The 25,710-nt window shown below is 41.3% G+C and overlaps 1 protein-coding gene across 3 annotated transcripts in view; it reads left to right on the forward strand.

Moving 5' to 3' along the window:
• igdcc4 (immunoglobulin superfamily, DCC subclass, member 4) overlaps positions 1-25,177 on the forward strand; it is a 58,743-nt gene extending 33,566 nt beyond the window's left edge. Inside the window, exons 5-19 of one of the 3 annotated variants that reach the window (XM_053492230.1) lie at positions 3,746-3,877; positions 8,181-8,333; positions 8,900-9,310; positions 9,818-9,985; positions 10,243-10,395; positions 11,244-11,459; positions 11,556-11,657; positions 12,186-12,369; positions 13,132-13,259; positions 13,928-14,098; positions 14,440-14,574; positions 18,823-18,925; positions 19,499-19,721; positions 20,401-20,520; positions 23,953-25,177. In XM_053492230.1, coding sequence (XP_053348205.1) covers positions 3,746-3,877; positions 8,181-8,333; positions 8,900-9,310; positions 9,818-9,985; positions 10,243-10,395; positions 11,244-11,459; positions 11,556-11,657; positions 12,186-12,369; positions 13,132-13,259; positions 13,928-14,098; positions 14,440-14,574; positions 18,823-18,925; positions 19,499-19,721; positions 20,401-20,520; positions 23,953-24,417 — 2,864 coding nt within the window. In that variant the 3' untranslated portion in view covers positions 24,418-25,177. The remainder of the gene's footprint in view (positions 1-3,745; positions 3,878-8,180; positions 8,334-8,899; positions 9,311-9,817; positions 9,986-10,242; positions 10,396-11,243; positions 11,460-11,555; positions 11,658-12,185; positions 12,370-13,131; positions 13,260-13,927; positions 14,099-14,439; positions 14,575-18,822; positions 18,926-19,498; positions 19,722-20,400; positions 20,521-23,952) is intronic. The other 2 variants (XM_053492232.1, XM_053492233.1) reach the window with 2 other exon arrangements.
• The last annotated feature ends 533 nt before the right edge of the window (positions 25,178-25,710 follow it).

Consider the following 25,710-nt stretch of genomic DNA (forward strand, 5'->3'; position numbering starts at 1 on the left):
TTTTTTAAGACAAAGAATTTAACGTCAACAACACTGCAACCTTACTACACATAGCACACAACACATCTCTTTCTGGTATCGCTGTTGGATTTGGTATCATGATTGGTCAGAAAGTTTTAAGTTACAGCAGTAGTACAGATTAACAAATCACAAGTTTATATCTATATACAGTAGCAATCATTCTAATACGTTTAAATTGTTTCTGTAGTAACAGCTTTTTGTTACATACTGTAGCTAACATCTGAGACAGCTGGTGAAGAGATTATAAAGCATACTTAAATCCTCAACACAATGAAGTCTTATTAACATTGTTAAAACTGCATTTTTTTGTTTGTTTGAGATACTAGATGTACCTGTAAATTTGTTTGCATGAAATTTAATTGCACACTTATACTGTAAGCCCGTTCTAAAACATTTATTTAAATTAAATAAGATTTTTACATGGTACCGTGAAGTGCGTGGAATAAAGGTGTGAGATTGTGTTTATTAAATAGATTTCAATTTTACACTCATAAATGCATTTTAAAAAATTTACAGAGCCATCTGTTAAATTTTGAGATTACCTAATGAATTTTTTTAAGTTCGATTTCCATTTAAAAAAGTACCAAAATAGCATCTCTTCTCTTCCTGTGGTCTGATTGCGATAAAGTAAAGCCTATATGTTACCTTAAGCTCGGTCAAATACACCAGTGAGAACCCCCTTAGAACTTGTTAAAAAAAGGTTTATGTGATGCGTGCTTAAAACAAACACAAAAAAAATCCAAAAAAACATCTTGATGTGCTTTATTACTCATCTTAGTTTATCTTATTTTTTTTCACAAATATCTTCAATGTACAGACACGCCAACTTTACGCTAACTTAACTTTAATTGCGCACCAATTCCTGACATTGTCCGATCACTCGTTAGCTTACTATTCATGACAAGTAAAATCTCCCGCAGCAAGGTTAAACATGTGATTGCGCAGAGATGAAAAAAATTGCGGACTGTTATGTGTGTGCATGTGTAAAAATAGATGGATTTACTGTACGCAGGTATTTTAGTTCAGCTGAGCCAAATAAGACAGGTCAGGGTGAAGAAGCGACAGCCTTAGAAAAGCCTACCACAAAGCGGAAAAGTTATGACAAATCGGACTGTGAGGCAAAAAGAAAGCGCAGCTTTTTGGTTTCATGGACAAAAGAATTTTTGTAACTGGAATATGACGACAAGCAATAACAATAATATCGACAAGCACCTTTGTTACTGGGACCAGTAATTTTAAGAAAGACCCCATCAGAACCCATGAAAAATCTCTGCATCACAAGAAATGCATTGGTACTCAGTTTGCAGCATCTTTCCCAGAACAAACACCAATTGCAAAAAAACATACTAAAAATAAAGCAAGCACAAGTCCTGAAAAAGCTGTTTAACACAGCGTACTATGTTGCAAAGAGTAAACTACCATTGGCAAAATTTAGCAGTCTTTGCAAACTTCAAAAAACAAATGGCCTAGATCTTGGTTCTACTTACCTCAATGACCATGCTTGCAGAGAGTTTATAAAACTTGCAGATCAAAAAGGAAATTCAGGAAAGCATGTTTTTTTCCATTCTTGCAGATGGCAGTACAGACACTGGTATAATAGAACAGGAGTTGGTTCATGTCAGGTATGTGAGAGATAATGGTGACATATCCACATACATGATCAAACGTCAGCCAGTCAAGAGTGCAAATGCTGCAGGGATTTTAGAGGGCGCTTGTCTATTGATGAAGCGATGAACACCATGGGTATCAGAGAAGACACATGGAAAAAGAAAGTGTGTAAATTTTGATGGTGCTGCAGTGATGATGGGTGAGAAAACAGGAGTAGCTGGGAGACTGAAACAATCCACTGTGTGGCACACAAATTAGAGCTAGCTATGCTGGATAGCGTGAAAGGCTGTGTGTACCTGGTGAAATTTGAAGATACAATAAAAACCATCTTTAAGATGTACTACTATTCCCCAGAAAAACTGGCACATTTCAGTGGCCTGAAGAGCACATGGTGGCTTCCAAAGCCAGCTGAGATGTCTGAAGGCTGTGGAGAAATATTACACTTCCACCGTCGTTCATATGGAGAACATGGCAGGAGAAAGTGATGTCAAGTCCGAGGATGCAGCCAAGGCTAAGTTGGTGGTGCAGGAGATGAAGACTGAGAAATTTGTTTGCTTCCTGCATTTCATGTTGGACTACAGTACCATCTTATCCAATTACTGTACTGATTTTCAGCATGATAACCTAAACATCACACCAACAAATCAGTTAGTTAAGAGCACCACATTACGCCTACTCAGCCTAAAAACTAAACCAGGAGAATACCAGAAAAAACCTTGGACACAAAGTTCACAGTGAACGAGGATGGTAGCGTTTTCTACTGTGAAACTCAGCTCACAAAAAGTCAGCGAACCTGCTAGAAGAGATGAGGGCAGATTAAAAAATCTGCGTGAAAAGCCTTTCTCTTGTTTCAAGGTTTTTGACTCTTCCACCATTTACTACCCAAGAGAAGAGCTGGCAATTTATGGGGATAAAGAAGTGGATTATCTTGTCACACATTTTGCCAGTTTGCTAGATGAGGAGGAGAAGGAGAAAATTCCACAAGAACGGATGGATCTAAAAATGCAAAACATCAGGGTAGCAAGGTACTGTAGATCCTCTCTGAGAATCCAGAACACCTCTCTCGTATCTTGTTGCTAGTGAAATTAATGCTGACACTTAGTCCATCAACAGTTATCTGTGAGAGAGGATATTCTTGCATGAACCGAGTGAAGACAGCACATCGTACCTCTCTACACCCTGAAACACTGAATGACTGCATGCAACTCTTCTTTAATGGGGAAACAGTTGAATCTTTTTGCCCCGACAAGTCAATTAGTTTCTGGATGTTTTCTGGAAAAGGTTCAAGACACCGGGATCATAAAACCCCGACAAGAACGAAGAGCAGTGAAATGGAGGCTGATGCACAGGAAGAGAAAGCTGATGAAGGAGATGCTTATAAACAAATAAATAAATAACAATTTGTCAGAATGAGTAAAAGCTCAACGTCTTGTTGTCAAACGGTTCATTTATAGCTGCTATAAAATATTACCTAATGTTCTGTTGATGTTCCTCGACTTGCATGCAATTTTATCGTTTTTATTAAATAAAAACTGTCCTCCGCTGTAAACTGTTGTGGAATAAGAGGAATAAAGAAACCCCTGGGGAAATAAACATCTTTGGGTTGGGACAGTGAGAGTGAATCACTTCATCACACCCCACCCTATTGCCGATTGTTTTCCTGTAACACCATGACATGGAGTCTTTTTATTCCTTACCTATAAGGACTGTCAGCAGCTCCTTCATTCTCTCGATTTTCAAATGAAATTTTGAAATAAGATTTTTTTCCCCTTACAGACGTATCAGCTGAACTTGAAGTGAGCAGAGTGACGCGCTTACTGTACATGCTTGTTTTTTTGTCTCGCTCCCTCTCTCCCTCTCTCTTTCTTTCTCTTACACACACACAGACATTTACTTTCTCTCAAGCCTCTTTGCGGAGTGTTTCAGACAGCTGTGTGTTGACAGGATGCCTCTTTGACCCTGAGTCACGTTCCCGTTGACTGAATGTTTTGTCTGGCTATCACATGCTTCTGCCCTCTCGTGGGCTTTGGTATATGCACACACACCTGCAACAAGAGAACTCTAAACCATGCTGTGTGTATACAGTATATGTACATGTGTGTGTGTATATTGTCAGGTCCTTCAGAGGAGAGCGAGGTGACGATTGTAGCTCCTCCGCGAGACTTGACTGTGGTTCTAGGGCGGCCAGCAGTGCTCGAGTGTATGGCTCATGGCCAACCCAAACCTTTCGTGTCCTGGAGTAGACAAGGTAAGAGCTGCATACTGCTCCAAATGAGTGCAATGAGTTACTGTATATAGCCTGAAAAATTAAAAGACAGCGCCCTCTTTGAGGGGAAGCAGTGTGGAGAAGTGTAAATAGAGACAGAATGCTTTGTTGTGCTAATAAAATAAAACATATATTAGCTCATCTAAGAAAATACAAATTACTGCTTTAGATCTTGTGCCAAAAACACACACACACACACACGTCGGTCAGGTGTAACGTGACCTCCCACAACATTATTAAGGTAATAATATTACCCTTTTCTATTGGATCGGACTACACGGGCCAGCGTTGCTCCCCATCTGCATCAGTGAGCCTTGATCCTGTTGCCAGTTTACTGGTTTCTCTTCCTTGGATCACTTCTCATATGTTTTGACCTGAGAACAGCCCACAAGAGCTGCAGTTTTGGAGTTGCTCTGACCTAGTTGTCTAGCCATCACAATTTGGCCCTTGTTAGTCACTCAAATCCTCATGCGTGCCCATTTTTTCTGCTTTCAACCCACCAACACACTTCAGGGACAAAATGTTCACTTGGTGCCTAATGTAATCCACCCACTTTTAGGTACCACTGTAATAAATGTAATATCTTTGACCTGGGGCACACCACAGACACGAAGCAAGGTCTTATAGAAAAGGAAAGGTTTATTGGAAAAATTGGGAAAGGAAAAGATTTTGAGGATGGTGGAAGAAAAGAAGTAAAGGTGTGCATGTGTGGGTCCAGAGGCAGTGGCCAGCTGGCATGTGGGCACTCGGCTGGCGAGTGATAGCCCGCCCAGTCCTTTTTGGGTGCATTCACATATGGGAGTCAAACACGATTGCAGCCAACATCGTCTGTTGCTCCTCTGTTAACTGCAGTGGCGATCTCAGCTGGGGAAGGGGACCTTAACAGTGAGTGCAGCAGTCGTTCCCTTTTCTGTGGCTGGATTGAGAAAGCTGGTTATCGGCGAAAGTACAAGTGCCGCGTCAGCTCATGCTTACACGATGTCTCTTGTGCTCTCAGTCCACCTGGAGCGCATGGCACCGCACCTCTCACATGCCGTTTACATCCGCCATGCTTTCTTCTCTCTCCTGAACTCCCCCGAGCTAAGCTCCACTTCTCACTTGTATAGCGCGGAGAAAGCCCAAGGCCCGGCCCCACCTCTTCACACCCCTGTAGAAGGGAAGGCTGCCAACAAGTTCGAATAAAGGTTTAAGAGCATACTTGTCACTAATGCATCCGTGACACATAATATTGTAACTGGAGCTACTATAACAGGGGGCCAAATTGTGATGGTAGAGGATTGTGGGATGTTCCTGGTCTGCAGAGGTCAGGACCGACCAAAAGTGATCCAAGGAAGGAAACCTGGGAACCAGTGACAGGGTCATGGGTAGCGAAAGCTCACTAACACATATCGGGAGCGAAGGATGGGCCGTGTGGTCTGATTAGTGTTTTGGTGGCAAAAAGAGGACCTACTCAATATTATGCAGGTGGTCATAATATACATTGTTGTTTGAAATGCATGTCATTGGACAAATTCTAGAACCAGAAGTCCTAGATGCTGTAACAGGGACAGTCCTGAGAATTTCAGGACAACATTTGGGACACTTCAGGACACTTTTTTTCCAGAACATTTTACATTTGAGCAGTCAAGGGCCTTGTTCAAGGGCCCAACAGGGACAACTTGTTGGTGCTGGGGTTTAAACCTGGGACTTTACAATTACTAGGCTAATGTCTTAACCACTGAGCTACCCCGCCACAATGTAATATTTTCCTTGTATTATAGTGCTTTTATTTGCATTTGACTGACTCTCAGCTTTAAGATTTGTCCAAAATATGCATAATTATGACATTTATACAACTTTAATTGAAATGGAAAGGTGCATGATTTATGACATATTGTCTGAAGTCCACTATATTTGCCTGCTGTGGCCCAGTTTAGCTCTACTAACATCTTAGGGCACTCCTTATGTCCTTTGCTACTGAAATGATGCGACAGACACCACCTTTTATGCGACAGTATCTGGTCAGGAAGCTCCACGACTCTCATGAGAGAGACTTTGTACAAAGCACAGAGTGGACTGCTTTTTCTGCCGAGTGCTTGACAATGGAGCGGACTTCCAGACGTCGAGGCATTGTTCTCAGTGAGCTGCAATCAAATTCTTCTCACACGTCTCATCAGAGATCCTTTATACTGACATTTGCATGATAAATGCTGTGCAGCTGAAGGCGTTCTGGCAAACACGACCGTGTCTAGTCTTTTCTTAGGCTGTTTTCTTTGTCTGCTGAAAAACATGGCAGATGCTGCTGGTCAGTCCGTCCCTACAGAATTAATTACAGCAGCACCATGTGGTCTCTGTTGTTCTCTACTGCCTCCTGCTGATTAATAGTACACATCAGACTCGGCCAGTTTTCTGCGCACAGGACGATGCTGTTATATGAGGAAAGAATTTGATTTCTTTCCTTTTAATCCGTGTGCTCTCTGGGAAATAACAGTACCAAAATCTACTGTTCTTTTAACTGTACTTCTGTAGTATGTGCTGCAGTGGTACCATTTAAGTGGCATATTTTGTAATGTTAGGCTGCATATATCTATTTTTTAAGCTTTTCCTTTAGTGTCAAAGAGTGCAAATATATCATTTTTTTTTAAATACACTATATTCGTTAGCACTGTCGCCTTGCACCTCCAGGGTCCGGGTTCGATTCCCGACCAGGTTCGATGCTCGTCTCTGTGTGCATGGAGTTTGCATGTTCTCCCCGTGCTTAGTGGGTTTCCTCTGGGTACTCCGGTTTCCTCCCACAGTTTAAAGATATGGAGGTCAGGCTAATTGGCGTTCACAAATTGCCCGTTGTGTGTGAATGGGTGTGTGAGTGTGTTTATGTGTGTGCCCTGCGATGGATTGGCACCATGTCCAGGGTGTACCCTGCCTATTACCCTAAGCCTCCTGGGATACACTCCAGGTCCCCACAACCCTTACAGGATAAAGCGCTATAGAAGATGAGTGAGTGATATACTATATATTTACAGTCTGCGATGGATTGGCACCTCGTCCACATGGTGTATCCCACCTTATGTCCTATGTCTCCTAAGATAGGCTCCAGGCTCCTGTGAACCTGTACACAGGATAAAGCGGTATAGACAATGAATTAATGAACTATATACACAGTTTTCAGATGAAAGCTACATACTACCGGTCCCGCACCAAGGAAGAGTACAGTTTTTACAACACTGCAACATTTAACTCTACATATCACTCCGCTTCACAGGTGTTCTAATCAGTGGTGTCTTTTAAATGTCCAGTATTTTAGTACAGTAAGTCCTCGACTTGTTCGTAAGTTGGATTTGTTTGTAAGTCCAGCAAAGTGAGTCATATAGACCTTTGACACAAACACACAGGTTTGTTGTTTTGGTTTCCCCATTATACTCCCATGAGACTGCGCTTCCAAATCGGGAGGGGAATCTTGGTGACGCAGCTGGGTTAGCAGACCTCTTTTAAAGGGAACCCGGGAAGACGTCGGGGAAGTATAATGCTACATGGTGTTTGGTGCGCGCTTGAACGGACGCCATTTTGTCTCAGAGCTGTTTCAGACTATGAAAGCTGTCTTCTTGTGGATTTTCAGAAATTAGGATTATATACCATTAGGACAGCTTTATAGGACAGCCATTTTCTATCATTGAGCTCCCAGACTGAGAAATTGAAACCTGTGAGGCCGACTCATTTCTCCCGTACCCCCACAAGACCACAATCTTAAAACATCCAGAAGTTAATGTTGTGTTTACAGTACACTTCCTCTTGGTTCGGACCATAGTATAAAATTATACGATAGTTTTGGTTCACCAGTATAAAGTCCTGGTTCGCTTAAAGCTCTCATTATCATTTTCAACATCCGATGTACAGAACAAAAGCTATGTCGATTTTATGGTGTTTTTAGCAAAAAAAAAATCTATTCTGGATTTAGTGTGGCAAGGCATAAATTGGCACACAAAAGAAACCATTTATATACTATTCCTCTTACAAACATGCTATTTCATTGTCTATGTAAATTAGCTACTGCTGAGCCACGCCCACCAGGGACACAGAGCTGTACAGCATGCCAGGAAGGGGGCTCTTCTTACATGAGGTCACATGCTATGTTTTTGGTTTACACACGTACACCGGAGACCCGTCTGAACGTCTGAAAATGACTAGAAAGTGGATTTTGTGTAACAGGTGCCCTTTAATGCCGTTGAGAATCTGTGTATGTGCATTGCTTTAATGTTTTCTAATCTTCCTCCATTCATCTTCTAAAAAGCAACTCTCTGTGCTACAGATGGGAAACCCATTGCTGCAGATGTTCTCGTCCTCGCCACCAACCTCGTCATACCTCACACACTTAGTCACCATGCCGGGGTGTATGTGTGTCGCGCCAACAAGCCCAAAACGCGAGAGTTCGTCTCTGCGACCGCTGAGATCCGCATGCTGGGTAACACTGCGTCAGATGTGGAGCTATAATACATTTATTATTATATTATATATGACATTTATATTATTGCATTACATTTCATTCTTCCTATCTAATTGTTTTTTATTTTTTGTTTTATTGTCCATTCTCATCACATTCTTCTAGTTCTTCTAGTTAATTATTTTTGTCTTCTTAAATACCCCTTATTTATTTTTCTTTTGTCAATTAAAATTCATCAAACTTCTTTCTTTCTCTTTATTCATTTCTACTTTTAGTTTTTTTAATTTTTATCGTACAATCATTTACATTCCGATGCTTATTTGTTCATGTTAATCTTATCTATCTATCTATCTATCTATCTATCTATCTATCTATCTATCTATCTATCTGTCTACACATCCAACTCATGCATGTTTTCTTTGGATTCATTTTTGTTTTTTTATCTTTGGTTCACTTTTATTCTAGATGGCTTTAAACAGCATAATTTAAACACGTGCGTTCTTTCTTTTCCACTGTCTCTTTATTTTTATTTATTAGTATTTGAAGAGTTGTTCTTGATCTTCTCCCTCTATTTCTTTACCCCTCAGCCCCTCCGGTGATTGTGAAACCTCCAGAGTCAGTGTCGCTCTCTCGGGGGAACACGGCGAGGTTTGTGTGTAACAGTTCAGGTTCACCGGCTGCGTCTCTGCTCTGGCTGAAGGACGGCGAGCGTCTGCACTGGACAGCTCGGGTAAAGACTCAGAGTCCGGGCGTTCTCCTCATCAACCAGCTGCGGCCTGATGACGCTGGATATTACCAGTGCCTCGCCTCAAACGTCCTGGGCACCGCCTGCGCGACCGCCAAACTGTCTGTCATTGTGAGGGCGGGACTTCCCAGTCCTCCGCTTCATCTCCAGGCCACGCCTCTCTCTAGCACCTCCATTCGCCTCACGTGGGAACCACCAGAACATAACCGTGAGCAGGTCATCGGTTTCTCCATCCACTACCAGCGCGCCACAGGTAGGACACCGTCACAGTCAGGGAGTTGGGTTTAGCAATACTTTAAATAAAAAGCAAGGTGAGCAGCAGATTTAATATCACACTCCTCATCATTTTATTAGTTTAAATGAACCTTAGAAACTTTTTGTTTTAGGAAGATAAATACACAATATGCTCACTGGTCGTGTAGTTAATAGGAACACTGTTGCTAAGCAACCAGGTAACTAGCCAGTTTTTTACTTCATCATCAGGGAATTTTAATTCCTAATGATGCGACAGCCACATGTGTCAGCAAAACAGTGTGTGCTGTGATGGGCGTGGCATACTGGCTCTCCCCTGTCAATCACAATGACACTAGCCAATCACAGCTCATGTATGTAGAAGAAGGCAATTAGTGCTTTCAACTAGCTTTAGCGTTTTCAGTGTCAGAAGGATTTGGTTCAGTTTGGGATCATCCCAAGTTTAAAGTGAAAAGTTGCAGATTATACCCCATATTACTGATATACTGTAAACTGCTCTGTTTTCCAGCAGGGTTTGATAACATGGAGTATCAGTTTGCAGTGAACAACGACACGACAGAGTACCACGTGAAGGAGCTGCAGCCTCACACGGCCTACACCTTTTACATGGTGGCTTATTCACCCATGGGAGCCAGCCGTCCATCTCAGTCTATCACCATAGAGACGGTGGAGGACGGTGAGTGGTAGAGGAATCAGATTTCTCGCAGTTGTATGTGAATACTGTAATATGAAACATTTCTAGAATGGGCGTGATCTCTGGGTGGGAGTGGCATGTCCTATCTCCAGGGTCAATCACCGTAACACAGGCCAGATTATAAATTATTTATTAGAAGTCGCATGTATAGTAATTTAAAATATCTGGCAATAAATGGCTTCTGTGCGTGTGTGTGTGTGTGTGTGTTTGTGTGTGTGTGTGTGGGTTTGTGGCTGCAGAAGAGTTGGAAGGTAACGAGACCCAGGTGACCCTGAGAGAGCCAAAGCCCAGTACAGCCCATACAAACCAGTTCCAGATGGTTGCAGGAACCCGTTCAGGCTTTTTTGAACTTTCAGAATGGACTTTTCCGCAAACACCCAACCTTACTCAGGGTGAGAACACACAGATACACACACACACACACACACACAACACCTAAAACGTTTGCATGAAAACCTCATGTTTTTTCTTTCTTTTGAAAGTGGCAATAGTATTTACACCCCTTATATGTAAAATACAGTCAAACCACGATTTGCGAGTAACGCGGTTTGCGCGTGTTTCGCAAGACGAGCAAAGATTTTTAAACATTTTTGACTTGGAAAATGAGCAAGTCTTGGTCTTGGTCACACACAAACACACACACACACAGCGCCTGAGCGCACAAACGGAAACACTTATCTGTCTGGAATTATTTCAACTTTTTTTTGAAGGTAAAGTTTAGGTTAATTGTTTGTTTTTACTTAATATTTAGTTAATTATTTTTATGTATATATATTTTTTGGGCTGTGGAACGAATAATTTGAGTTTCCATTATTTCTTATGGAAAGTTTTTATTTGGTTTACGAGTGTTTTGGAATACGAGCCTGCTTCAAAGACGAATTATGGCTCTAATCCAAGGTTCCACTGTAAATACAAACAAATTGCCATTGTCATGTATATAGTTTTTTGTTTTGTATTAAAATATTAAGTCAGAACAAAATAGGACAGTGTTATACAGTGTACTGTATGTTTAAGCTCAAAATATCACTAATTTTAAGTGTTGTTTGTTTTCATTTTTATGAAAGAGGGCAAAAAAAAGATTTGCCCTGATTTACAGTATTGTTGGCATGTTGGGGTTTGTTTCTGAACTGTTGCTTAATTTGACAGAAGTGTAGCAATAAAAAAAATTATTGAAATAAACGTTTTAAGTGTATGGTTTTGATTATGTATCTTTAATGCTTGCATTCTGTCTGTCATCTAGTGCTCCTTCCTCCCACTGAGCTCAGAGTGACAGCTAAGATGAATTCGCTCCATGTCACATGGCAACCGCCGCCCAATCACACGCAGATCACCAGCTACAAACTGGCCTATCGGGAAGCAGATGGCATGGTGGCGACCAATCAGGAGGGTTTTGCGGCTGGTGCTCCGCACATCAGGCTGCGCAAGCGAGTAAAGCATTACGAAATCACTGGTCTTGGTGAGACAGAATTCACCCTGCCTTTATATGACAGGCCGTTTGTCTTCACACAGACCTATTACATTTTCTTTGTGTGTGTATGTGTGTGTGTTTCAGCTCCTGATCGCCTATATGAAGTGAAAGTGTGGGCGTGTAATAAGCAAGCTGAAGGCTATCCTGCCACATGGAAGGGCCGGACCGAGAAATTCACTGATCGAGGTTGAATATGAGTTAACTACATTAGTCCACAAAAGAGCTGCGTTTACAGATTATTGGCCCGTGTCAAGCAAGTAAATGACGATTGAATTACTGGACAGTAGAAATCTGAGCTATGTTTAATAGTGAAAGTATGTGAGCATTTCTGCACACACACACACACACACACACACTAATGAGAACTCATAGGATTGGGAATTAACAGCTGTAAACCACTCGTTAGTGAGACTCATCAGATTCAGTTTGCTAGAGAGCATAAAGATTGGACTTTGGAGTGATGGAAAAAGGTCATGTGACCTGATGAGACCAGATTGAGCCTATTCCAGAGTGATGGGTAAGAAGGGAAGCTCATAAAGCGATGCACCCATCATGCATAGTGTCCAGTTTCTCTACCCTGATGGCAAGGGGCATATTCCAGGACTCGAATTGTGTCTCTAGAGGCATGTAGCCAGCGATTAATGCTCAGGTTCGGATTATGATTAAGATTCAGATTAAAATCATTTAGTCATTGTGTTAGTTTGTGTTTTGCAGTTCGACCCCTGGACCACCCTCCCCCACTGCCCCCCAGCACCCTTAAAGCTCAAGCTAACAGCTCCACGTCCATCTGGCTGCGCTGGGAGAAACCGCCCTTCAGCAACGTGCGCATCATTAACTACACGATACGGTGCAGCCCCGCGGGCAACCGCAACGCCTCACTCGTCTCCTACCACACCAGGTGGGTTACAAAGTAGATTACACACACACACATTTTTTTGTGTCACTTGTACAGCACAGTGCGTATCTTCAGAATAAATGAATCAATAAACAAACAAATAAATCCACATTAACGAACAAGCTAACAAGTTAATAAATTAATAAACAAATGAACAAACAAAAAGAGAAAGGAAGAAATAAACAAATGAACAAACACATAAATACTTGGTTAAATAAATAAATAAATAAATAAATACGTACGTACGTAAATAAATAGATAAACAAATAAATAAATCCCAGTTAGACTGAATGGATGTATGGATAAACAAATAAATTAATAAGTAAAAATTTAGAATAAACATACAAACAAATACATATGTACATAAGTAAATCTCAGTTCAGGTAATTAAATAATCCACATTTAAATGAATGACTAAATAAATCCCATCAGAATAAATAAATAAGTAAATAATTAAATAAATAACCCCTAGTCAGAATAAATAAACAAATACCTACATATGTAGATAAGTAAATAAATAAATCCCAGTTTAAATAAATAAATGTTATGTTCTTCTCATAATAAACAGATGAGAGACTTTCTAGCAATAACAAAACGTTTTTAATAAAGAAATTCTTTTTTCTTATTTTTGCGAGGTTTTTTTTCTTGTAATTAAGTGTGCAGTTGCAAATCTGTGTTTCATTTAGAATTTTACAATAAACCATGCTCATGTTTTCCAGGCCGGTAGATAAATAACTGTGTGTTTACTGCTTTCCCTTTTTTAAGCACGTCTCAGGAGATCCTGTTAGGTGCACTTAAACCCTTCACCCGGTATGAGCTGGCCATCCAGTCCAACGGCATCAACACCGGCGGGCCCTTCAGCGGCACGGTGGAGGAGTCCACACTCACTGACAGTGAGCACTAAACACACTCACGGGGATGTATCGGGATTTAATTGGTCATGAGACTCTTAGCCTGTCAGTCACACCAGCCAAATGTGTGTGTTTTACAAAAATTACATGAATGGTGCCATGTGCGGACTGTATGTGTGAGAGTGTGGGTATGTGTGTGTGTGGTATTCGTCCATGATAGCTGTGCTAAGCTGTGTTACTGTCAAATAGATTTTTCAGAAGAGTGTCACTAAAGCACACATAATCATAATTGTGTATCAAGTGGATTAAAGCACATGCATGCAATATAAAACTGTTCCTGTTAAACTGAATGAAAATCTTTGCACAAGCTTGTTACGTGGTGTTGGAAGAAGACGTGCATACGTGCAGTAAAAATACATACAGTAACAGGACCAGTTCGAGACTTTCTCAATATTGTAGTTTATACTGTAATAGTTTTTAAAGGTATAACTTAGATATTACATTCTCAATTTCTAAACAAATCAACTTATAAAAAGCAGAAAAGAACTTTGGTTGTGTCAACGAATTTATTATCAGTTCCGAATATATTAATACTAATACTGGAACTAAATGACTGTGTGGGTGTTTTCACATCTTAACTTGTTTAAGTGGGTGGAGCTTGTGCTGGTTAATACTCACTGCTTTATATGCTGTGCATCTGATTATTGCAGGACCCTCATCTCCACCTACAGACCTACAGCTGAGTGCCATAGACTCATCCTCTGTGTTGGTAAGCTGGCGCCCCCCTCTGGAGCCTAATGGTATTATCATAAGCTATCAAATGCTCTACAGCGGCAACCTCAGTCAGCCAGACTACCTGTGGACCAACCAGAGTCATAATGGTGAGCACATCTTATAAACAATCTTATAAACAATTTTGCCAGATGTGCTCTACAAACAAGAGTTTAGTGAGGAATCAAAGATGAGCCTTGTAATAACACTTTTAATAGTTTTATTTGAAACATTCAATGAGTATTATTTTTCATGTGTCCTTACATGTATAGATAGATTTTAAAGGAAGATAAAAAACATTAACACATGATCGCATGAGATGTGAGACATGATTTTATGAGGAAACATATGCAGCTTTTTGGGTGAAACCTGCACACCTGGCAACACCAGCCTCGCTGGCAGTACTGATTTCCTTTATGCCGCTATACAATATACCTCTTTTTTCACACAGGATCTGTATCTAGCACAGAGGTTCTGGGTCTTTTGAGTGGGACACGGTACTACTTTAAGATGGGGGCGTGCACAGAGGTTGGAGTGGGGCCGTTCTCTCCCATAAAGGATGTGCACACACCCCCGATGAAACATGGTGAGTTTCATGGGAATTTAAGATAAATAAAACAGTTCTGAATACAAACAAATAACCGCAACACTCTGTAGGCACACGCACAGATACACTCTCACACGTACACGTATTCATATACAGTATATGAACATATTTTTAATATATATATGTAAGATCTTCAAAATTACAGAACCTTTTTTACAAACCAGGCGACTGTTAATTATTAATATATATTACACTTGTTACATTTATTACATGTATTTATTTATTGCAAGTTAACAAGTTATTTTTATTAAATTCATTTGAAAGTAGCACAACAGTCATATATAAGAACCAAATGGGAGTGTTTTACCATTTACCATCTTAGGTGTATGGTTTGTTATTGTTTAGCAGTTTATAATTTTAATTAGAGTTAAAATATTGGCGGCACTGTGGCATAGTCCATAGCACTGTTGCCTTGCACCTCCAGGGTCCGGGTTCGATTCCTGCCTTGGGGCTGTGTGCATGGAGTTTGCATGTTTTCCCTGTGCTTGATGAGTTTCCTCTGGGTACTCCAGTTTCCTCCCACAGTCCAAAGACATGCAGATTAGGATAATTGGCGTTAGAGTGCATGTGTGTCCTCTGATAGATTGAAACAAGTGAACAAGAAACAAGTGTCAAAGTTATAAACAGATGCATTTTAGTATTATTTTAATTTTATTGTATTGAATCAGGTGTCACAGTGTTGTAGCGGTTAGCACTGTAGGGTAAAATCTTCAGGGTCAGGGTTCGATTCCCACATCAAGCCTGTGAGGGGTTTGCATGTTTTCCCCGTGCTTGGTGGGTTTCCCCCGGGTACTCCGGTTCCCTTTCAACAGCTACACTCAATGCTGCGTGAAAACGCTATGGGAACATCCTTCTGTGTTGCCGGCAGTGAAGTGTGTGTGTCAAACACGCCAAATCTTGGCATATATAACCTCGGCCAGGTGACATCATCTGATGAAGCGCACCTGCAGGGTATAAATAGGAGTGAACCGGAAACATTCCTCAGATCTTTTTGTCTTCATGACAGCCTAGTTGTGTTTGCGTGTGTGTGTAAACCAGCAAAAATGAGAAAGTGTTTAACTCACCAATATGCCAGAGTTTTAAATGAGATGGCCCACCGAGCCGCGGTGCATTCCTGGGGCTTACGCGTGAATCTTGCAGGTGTGCGGGAGGCGGATTCCTTTTTAGGCAGCAGGTCAGGTTGGTGCTCCATTGCACACTATGGCGGTTTTGCAGGCCTACCAGGCTGACCTGCTTAGAGACTCGAGCACTGGCGGGGCTTTTTAAGATAGGGCGTTCTGGAATTTCGCCGGGCCACAGACTTGTCTCTTCGTGCCACAAAGCAGACAGCTTGTGCTATTGGCTGTTTTATGGCTGCGATGGTCTCCGCGGAGAGGCACTTGTGGCTGAATCTCATGGAATTCCTCCTTGATGCCCCCATTCGCCTTCTGGCCTGTTTGGCGACGTCGTTAACTCGGTCTCCACTAGGTTCGTGAGGCAAAGTTATATAAACAAGCCTTCGGGAAATTCCTTCCCTGCCGTGCTAAAGAACCGGGACTGTCGGCCACCCAGTCTCGACCGGGTCTGACTCTTGCGAGGCGTGAAACACACAAGGAGAGTGTTTTTGAGCCTGGCAACCACTTCTTCACAAAGAAGTCCTGAGGCTCATGTGCCCAGGACCATGGGGGTGGCCCCTCAACGGGGAGAGGTACGTAGAATTCCTTTAGAGAATAAAGTGTTCTCCCTGGCACCCCCAGGAGGTCGGTGTTCATGCTCCGCCACTACTGGTGTTTTAGGCAACAATGGCGTCCAATTAAGTGTTACTTTACTGCCATGTTTCAGAATGCCGAACATCTAACTCCGCCCTCCCTCCCCGGCTAACCAAGCCGCCGAGACTTTTGCCCCTTGGAAGGCACTGCCAGGTATATCTCCTTGGGTACTAAGCAGTGTAGAGAGAAGCTACAGGATTCAGTTCTCACATCACCCTCCGCGTTTCAACGGCGTGGTCTCCACTTCCGTGAAACCAGAAAGGGCGCATCTGCTGACAGGGGCCATAGAACATGTTACCCTACCAGACAGAGAGTCAGGCTACTACGTTTGGTATTGCTTGGTTTCCAAGAGGAACGGGGGGCTGCTTCCAATTTTTAGATTTTCGCGGGCTGAACCGCTATCTAAAAATAAATAAATGCAGCTTCAAAATGTTCCTGAGGTTCGCTTTTGGGAGCGAAGCTTACCAGTCTCGAGTCCTTCCATTTGGTCTAGCTCTCTCACCCCGCACATACACAAAATGCATGGATGCAGTTCTGGCTCTTACGACTCCAGGGCATCCGTATTTTGAATTACATAGACGACTGGCTGGCCCAGTCTCAGGAGCTAGCACTTCGACATGAGGATGTCATCCTAGCTCATCTTTGTTTCTTAGGATTGAGACCCAACGGCATGATGATTGTTGGCCTGTTCAGAGGACAACATATTTGGGTGTCAGGAAGGAAAGGAAATCAAGGAAATCAAGCTAGACCAGAAAGTGTCTGTTTATCACTTTCAGAGATCTTTAGGTCTCATGGCAGCTGCATCCACGGTGATACCTTTGGGCCTTCTGTACATGAGAGCATTTCAGTTGTGGCTAAGAACCAGGGGATTTTACTCAAGGGCCAATCCCCAATAAGGGTTATGCGTCAGGGGCTTCGTACCATTTCTATGCTTCGTACCATCTTCCAGCTCGCCTGGGTGTGGACGCCTCGGCCCGTACGTGGCCCAGATTACGCCTTTATGCGTTTTTCCCGATAGCTTTGGTCCCGGGAGTCTTGGCGAGAGTCGTCAACAGGGTTTGCTCCTCTTACTGATAGCGCCTAGTTGCCCGACCAGAATGTGGTTTTTAGATCTAATATCTCTTCTCGACGGCTCACCGTCAGTGATTCCAGTGAGGAGGGATCTTCTGTCTCAGGCGCAGGGGACAATATTTCATCCCCAGTCCGAGCTCTAGAACCTTCCTGATAAGAGATACTGGTCTTAACCAGCCAGTGTAATTGAAACAATTTTAAGTGTTAGGGCTCCCTCCTCTAGAAGAACTTATGCCCTTAAATGGAGTGTATTTGTAAAGTTGGTGCATGGCAAAACATGTAGACTTAGTCCACTGCCGAATCGTTTCAGTGCTGGAGTTTCTGCAAGAAGAGTTGTTGTCTGGCTTATGCCCTACTTCTCTCAGAATGTATGTAGCCGCTATTTTGGCTTGTCATGTTCTGACTGATGGGGTTTCTGTGGGAAAGCACCCTTTAGTTGCCCTTTTTTTTTGTGGAGCTAAATGGTTGAGGCTGCCCACTAGAGCCACTGTCCCTTCTGGGGACTTATCTGTTGTTCCCGAAGGTCTGATTGACACCCCTTTTGAACCACTAGAGTCAGCACTGTTAGGCATCCTCACCCGAACTATCTTCCGAAAGTTCCATTCTCAACCACGCACCCAGTTGTTCTTAAAACATTCTGTCCTCCGCCTTTTACAGCTCCGGAGCAGGAAAGACTTCACTTACTGTGCCCAGTACGTGCTTTTCAGATTTGTCCACCGCACTAGCCAGTGGCGTAAGTCAGAGCACCTTTTTATATGTTATGGGGACTGCAATCGGGGGGCGGCCGCCACTACACAACTGTTGTCACATTGGGTGAGAGATGGTATTGCCATAGCCTATGAGGCGCGTGGTCTTACTTTGCCTCTAGGAATCAGGGCTCATTCGACCAGGGGGATTGCCTCATCTATTGCGCTGGCAAGAGGTGTTCCCCTGCAGCAAGTGTGTTCTGGATGTTCATGCTACTCGAGTTAGCTTCATCAGATGACATCACCTAACCGAGGTTATATATGCCAAAATTTGGCGTGTTTGATACACACATGCTTCACAACCGGCAACACAGAAAGATGTTCCCATAGTGTTTTCACGCAGCATCTCGTTCCCGCTGTTTCAGGGAACAGGGTTACAGCAAACTAACCTGAGACGTTTCCTCCCACAGTCCAAAGACATGTAGGTTAGGCTAATTGGCATTCCCAAATTGCCCGTTGTGTGTGTGTGTGTGTGTGTGTGTGTGTGTGTGTGTGTGTGTGTGTGCTTGTGTGCCCTGCAATTGATTGGCACCCTGTCCAAGATGTAACCTACCCTGTACCTAGTGTATTAATTCTCTATGATTCAAAAGCATAGTGCGTATGTTGACCAAGGAGACAATAAGTGCACTGGCTTGTGGTCTCTCTCTTTCTCTCTTCTGCAGAGCTGGACATTCGTGCTGTCACTGGGATCATCGCCGGCGTGTGTCTCGGTCTTCTCTGCATCCTTGTCTGCATGTGTGTTAGCTTCCGCAACGGAAAAAGCCGGTACTTAACGACTCATTTTAATTTGAATTAATAGACTTAGGATCAGGAGAACCAGCATGAGTTTGTAAATGTGATCAGGAAAACTAGGACTGTGCTTAGGAGGAAACTTGGTTTTGGAAAAAAACAGGGGTGTCTAGAGTTCTTTAGCAAAGTCTGCAATAATTTTTATCTGCCCCTGGTGCTGGACTAACTCTGCTTAAGGTCCAGTATCCCTGCTGTTGTGGTGAATATCTCATCTGAAACTAGTTTTACTGAGCTTTGGTGTAGAAATGGTATATACATTTATTGTGTAAGTTTTGAATATGTATGAGCCGACACATCTGCACAGGCATGACCTTTAAAATATAATTAATTTTGCATAACTTTGCATAAACAACCAAGAGAATGGCTCGATGGCGAGGCTCATTGCTCAAGTACATCTGCAGGAGCTGTTCTATTAGACACTTGGTTGGGGGTTGATGGCAACCGTTCCACCACTGAGCGACAGGATGTGGTGACTGACAGTGCTCATTTGAAATAGGTGTCTAATGTCTGTGTCTTTCTCTTTGCATCTGTTTTTTTTTTTTTGTACAGTGATGCTCCTGGAGGGCTGGAACCTACGCTGGTGAACACCCAGTACCGCAGGAACACCCATCCCGTACCTGCCGTCATGCCTAACTGCACAGATTGCCATGAACTCGAAACACTTATGCCCCCCGGAGCCCAGGACCCGGTTCTGCCCCTAAATGAACCTAATGAGCAGCAAAGCCTCATGGGTAGTGTAGGAGGAGCTTACGATGCACCGACAGATCTGAAGGTGAGATTTGTCTGTGAGTTCATGTTTGTTTTTGAAGCACTGAGATCTTAAAAAATACAAATAAGTAACTTAAACCTGATTACAGAATGTGTGAGAAGCTGTTCTCGTTAAGGGTGTGTTCAGATTTGCAGTGTTTGACTGGAACCTTGATGCTGTGTTGCTCGGCATCCAGCTGAACTCCAGCGGGAATGTGATTAAGCTATAAAGAAAGTGTTTTGGCTTCCAGCATTTTAATTTTTTTCTGTTGTCTTTTATAAGACGCAAAAGTGAAAAGAAAAACAAAGCTGTAGCAATGAAAAAATACCATCTGTTCTGAAGAACTGAAAGAAACACACGCTGGATGTAATACACAATATGGTGCTTTCAAACGATTTACTTAGATAGTTATCTAATGATTTTTAAAACCGGAACTCGGCGTGGCTTTTATATTAATGGTTATCTAAACCATCATGTACAGATAAATCGTAGGTGATTATGTCATGTGATAACAGAGACAATCCACCAAGAATCATGAATTCAGGACCATTTGGCTCTCACAAACAGCCTGGGAATAAGAAAAGGGCTTCAGGGTTGCTGAAGGCCAACGTTCTGATTTGGAGAAGACTTTTATCATTAAGAAATCATATCATTATGCAAATATTATGCTAGTTTAACTCTCTTTTATGTTTCGGTCACCTAGCCGAGCTGGAATGGTTCAGTGAGCCGGGAATGGGCGAGTCGGATCAGCACCTACAAAGAGGCAATAACAGAAAACTCACCGTGTGTCGTTAACGGACCGTGGGACGCTAAGGAGAGCCAGGTGAAGAGAGTGTGTGCAGTTTTACAAGCGTTTGCACTGTGGGTGTGAATGTATGTGGACATTATATGACATTTGCAATTGTGTGCTGGATGGGTTGTTTGTGTGTGTGAAAGAGGAAGTATAAAGGGGTTGATAGAGCATGTGGCCTTTGAAGCAGGAGAAAAAAGTAATTGACATTAAATGTCCAGTAACAATTAGATATCCAGTAAATAAGCGTAGGGTTCCAATTAAGTGCTGTAGCTTGTGTCCTACCAATTACACACATACGCACTTTCTCTTTCTCTCTGTGACTAAACAGGTCCAGAGCCAGAAGGAAGGGGAGAAATCAAATGAAACCTTGAGCTTTTCATTACACCTCCTATTAGTCCTGATTTATTCTCCAGTTAACATTTACGTCTTCACCCCACTTTCCGGTCCCGTCATTATACCGTGTTTATGCACAACAGGAATGAAGGAAAATATACTGTGACAAGGTCACCTTTTTTCTAAAAGAGACTACAGTGCATTAAAATCTTATATTGTCTTTATTATCAGGATGGATAGATGTCTGGGACTTATTGAAGGGCAGTTTTAATAATTACACCTGAGCAAAATTTGCTAACAAACGGAAGCTAATCGGAAGTGTGGAAGGGTATTTTACACTATATTGTGTTCTAATTGGTATGAAAGAATAAAACCCGAAAGCAAGGGTTGTGTATGTAGAAGAAAGCAGATAGCGCTTTCCCCTTAGCGTTATACTGCTTTGTGATGCAGCAGTTCAGAATGATGGTATAACATGTCCCAGAGGTAGCAGTTGTTGTCCATGGAGGTGTGATGAAGGGAACTAGATTTTTTTGTGGGGAATTGAAACTAAAATTTTGGTGAACGGAGCCTGCTGTTCGTTTAAACATGTCTACTTATCTCAATCACCACAAGCTAGCTAGCTTTGCATTTAATTGAACTTTGTTATTTGTATCCTACACTTTGTCCCGCGTCTTCTCCTACATTTCTCGTGCTAAGTTAAACAACGATTCCAGTTACCTGGGTAACTAAGAAGTGCAAAGCAGGCAGCTAGCGTTTTGACACTTCAATCGGCCCATATCATGCATAATTTAATGTTTTAATATAATTTTATCTGATGAGCTACATAAAAATTTGCCCCTAGTACAGTTGTCAATAATAGGAAATATAGCAGCAGACCATTACAGTTTTTTGCAAACATGTTTATTTGTGTTGTAAAGGTGGAAATTTTAACAGATGGTCTATAGGGATGAACTCACAATTGTATGTTTTTTTGCACTTTCGCATTCTTTTTTTTTTTTTTTTTTTGTGCATCATATTTTTCTGAACCAGAAGTCGCCCTAAGGTTTGACACCATAGGGCTGGACAGAAGGAACTAGAATGACTCCTGAAACCAATATAATCTGTTTAAAAGTTAGCCTGTTATAAACTAACCTGCTTAAAAATCTGCCTTTTTGCAGATTTTTTGCAGATGGGTTTAATTCACATTCTGCTACTGTATTTTGGCTAACATTAGCGAGCTTTTTAGCAAACATGGCCACTGAGCTTTCACTTAAGGTTGTACTGTAGTTACATATTGATAGCAAGCTTGAACTTTGCTGCTACAGTGGAACCTCGGATTACGAGTAACGTGGTTTACGAGTGTTTTGCAAGACGAGCAACAATTTTTAATAATTTTTTACTTGAAAAACGAGCATTGTCTTAGTTAACGAGCACCGAGTATCATGTTTCACGCATGCGCTTCTTGTTTTAACAACGAGCGTTACATCATCACAAGTGAGGCAACGGTTTTTATCTCTCTTGCAGCAGAATTGTAGGTAATCGTCTCTTCTGCTTTTTAAACAAAAATTAAACAGCTCCTCACCTTTGAAAACAGTCGCGACAGAGAAGAGTTTGTGTGTTTATTTGGCAACCTGAGAGAAGGGGAGCTGTAAAGCCGAGACCTATCGTCTCCCCTGCTGGGTCTTAGTGCTTGCAGTGTTTTTGAGTGCGCGTGTTTGTGTCTGTGTAAGGCAGGGAGTTTGTGTGTTTATTTGGCAACCTGAAAGAGGGGGGCCGTAAACGCGAGCGAGCCCCCCTTCATCCCCCCTCCTCTCAGGTTGCCAAATAAACACACAAACTTCTCTCTGTCGCGATTGTTTTCAAAGGTGAGGTGCTGTTTAATTTGTTTTTTTTGTTTGTTTTTGTTGTTGTTTTGCAACATCAGCAGTGATCCTGTTAGTATGCGCTCACGTGAGTGTGACTAGGAATGTTCCTTGCTAATTTTTAAATGGTTTTAAAAACGGTCTATCCGTTAATGTGTGTGTGTGTGTGTGTGTGTGTGTGTGTGCGCGCACATTTTACACACATACACTGCATGCACAAACGAAAACCCTTATCTGTCGGGGTTTAATTTTACATTTTTTTTAAGGTAAAGTACAGGTTAATTTGTTTTATTTTTACTTTATATTTTGTATTAATTATATTTATGTATTTATTTTTTTGGGCTGTAGAACGAATAATTTAAGTTTCCATTATTTCCTATGGGAAAATTAAATTTGGTTTAAGAGTGTTTTGGAATACGAGCCCACTTCCGGAACGAATTAAGCTCGTAATCCGAGGTTCCACTGTAGTTTTAACTTCACAAAAAAGTAAATTACTTCATGCTAGCTACAGTAGCTTGGTATGTAAGCTAAACAGCTTATTATTGTGTAAATAAAGGCAATCTTTTAAGCTAGGTGCCACACTGAGATAAAAAAAAAAAGGAAGTAAATTTTACAACAGTGAACAACATAATTTTTGTGTGTTTTATGGAGAGATGAACAATGATGTACAGTTTAAGTCAAGCACCAAATAATAATTAATAAGAATTACAAAATAGCTAGATGTTAATCTAATCTAAATACTGGTGTAGGAAACAAACACTTTTTAATTGTTTACATTAGAAGTTGTTAGAAGTGTAAAATACCAACTCTGACACAATAAATAGTGTCTAAATAAATTGAGTTTGTGACTGTAATTTGTTAAAAGATCAGGTTTTTATCGGTAATATTTTAAGGACCTAATTAATCCATAGCGTACATTATTAGATTTTATTTTAGATTAATCACCTTAAAACATTCTTGAAAGTAGGCAAGAGTCTATGAGGGGTGTCGGCGAATTATCAGAGAATCAATCCAGATTTGTACAATTATCTCAGTTTACACAAGTAGTAATATACATATTCACCACATTTCTTTTATATATTTAGATATTTTTCCTCGTATATTGTACATTATACTTGTTTTTCTATTAGTCATTAAGTTGATGCAATAAAGGATCAATAAAGTATCTGTCTGTCTATCTATCTATCTATCTATCTATATATATATTTTCTACTGCAAGAAGAAATGATAATGTTTTGAATTAGGATAATGACAATGATATCTCTCTGTGTGTGTCTGTGTGTTTCAGAACTGTCGTGAGGAGCATCCTAACTCTCTGGGCTCGAACCAGGTGGAGGCAGACGTGATTGTGCACACGGAGCTGTCCGATCCAGTGGAGGTGGTGCAGAAGGTCCAGAGTGACACCAACCCCTCTCTGGAAACTCCTTGCAGAAAAGATGCCCCGCCATCACCATCATTCCCCTCAGTCAAACCTGACTCAAACACTGAAATTCCTCCCAGCACCTCAAACCACTTTCAGGACATTCTGGCTAATCACAACGGGCCGCTGGAAAACGGGCTGGCCCAGCTGACTCTGGAAGACGTTTTCGAAGACGGGGTATCCCCTGAACACCTCTTAGAGAAAAGAGATCATAGACTTCACCCTTCGAAGAAGGCCCTGCCTCAGATAGGACTGTCCACTTCTCCTCCAACCTTCGCCAGGTCCGGCCTCGTCCACTCTACCTCAGGTGCGCAGAGCTACCTGTGCTCCTAAGTATTAAAAGAAGAGGAGGAACCATGATGCCAATAGTCCACGATTGCAACGTGTTGTTTTATAAGTGTGTACATACAGAATATTTTTTTAGCTCTAGAAACCATGGGTTTGCTTTTTGTCCCTTTTTTTACTGTGTGCATGTATTGTATGTATTCAACTAGTATACATGGATACATGCACATGTGATATAAATAGTATATATAAATATTGTAAATTTGGACTTTTCTTACTCTGAAGGTGGAATCAGTAGTAGATATCAGTGTGTGAAGATCAGAACAGAGCTGGAAGGGTCTAGTTCACACTAATGAAAAGTATATTTAAAAACACTTTTTACAATCTATTATTACTTAGTTTTTACTCATATAAAAATGTGATATATGGACATATATACATTCCTATTATATGCAATATATCTAAGAATTTTAAATATATGCCATATATGGCAACATATCTAAAGTTAGTCCTTGTCATATGGGGGGCATATGTAGTATATGTATTTAAAAGAGTAATTTGTTATTTGTGTAAATGCAAGGGGCTTATGATGAAAGTTCTCATTAAAGAAGTAGTAAAACTGAGCTGGTGCAAATGTTTTAAAGAAGGCCTTATGTCCATGTAAGAGATGCATCAGTCTATGGGAACTTTACACACAATCATTAACTAACACCACTTGAACATTACAGTAACTCCACACATCCCTTGTACAGTACTGAACTCGCTTCAAGGGTAACATGTAATTTTGGCCTATAGGGGGCACACATACATCACCAAACTGGTACTATATATATATATATATATGACTGTAACATATATGAATATATAACTATATGAAAACCTTTCTGGGATGTATATCTATATATCACATTTCTGTATGGAAAATCTAAGGATGCACCTTTTTTTTATTTGTTCTTCAAAGAGGATAAAACTGAAAGCTTTTTATCACAGGTTTTGAAAAACACTGGCATATAATTATCATGTCATTTTTGTAATACCTGTGAAACTGTGCCATGCTGGAAAGCATCTTTGATCATAAGGCCAAAACAAACCAAAATGTCAAAAATCGTTTAAAGGTTGTGGGTCAGACACACAGTGTGCCATTTTCAGGAAACTTTCCATAGTGAAAAATGAAAAACTTAAAATTATTTAAAGAAAAAGTATTAAGTTAGTGTGGACTAGGTCATAGTCAGATGAGCTGAATGAATAGACCGATGAGAGATTAGTACAAAGCAGCCGTAGACTTTAAGGAAGAGTCCACAACCCTGCCACGCACTAGAAATTTCTCAGGGTTAACACACT

The sequence above is a fragment of the Clarias gariepinus genome, chromosome 3 (genome assembly GCF_024256425.1).
Source record: "Clarias gariepinus isolate MV-2021 ecotype Netherlands chromosome 3, CGAR_prim_01v2, whole genome shotgun sequence".
Taxonomy (NCBI): domain Eukaryota; kingdom Metazoa; phylum Chordata; class Actinopteri; order Siluriformes; family Clariidae; genus Clarias; species Clarias gariepinus.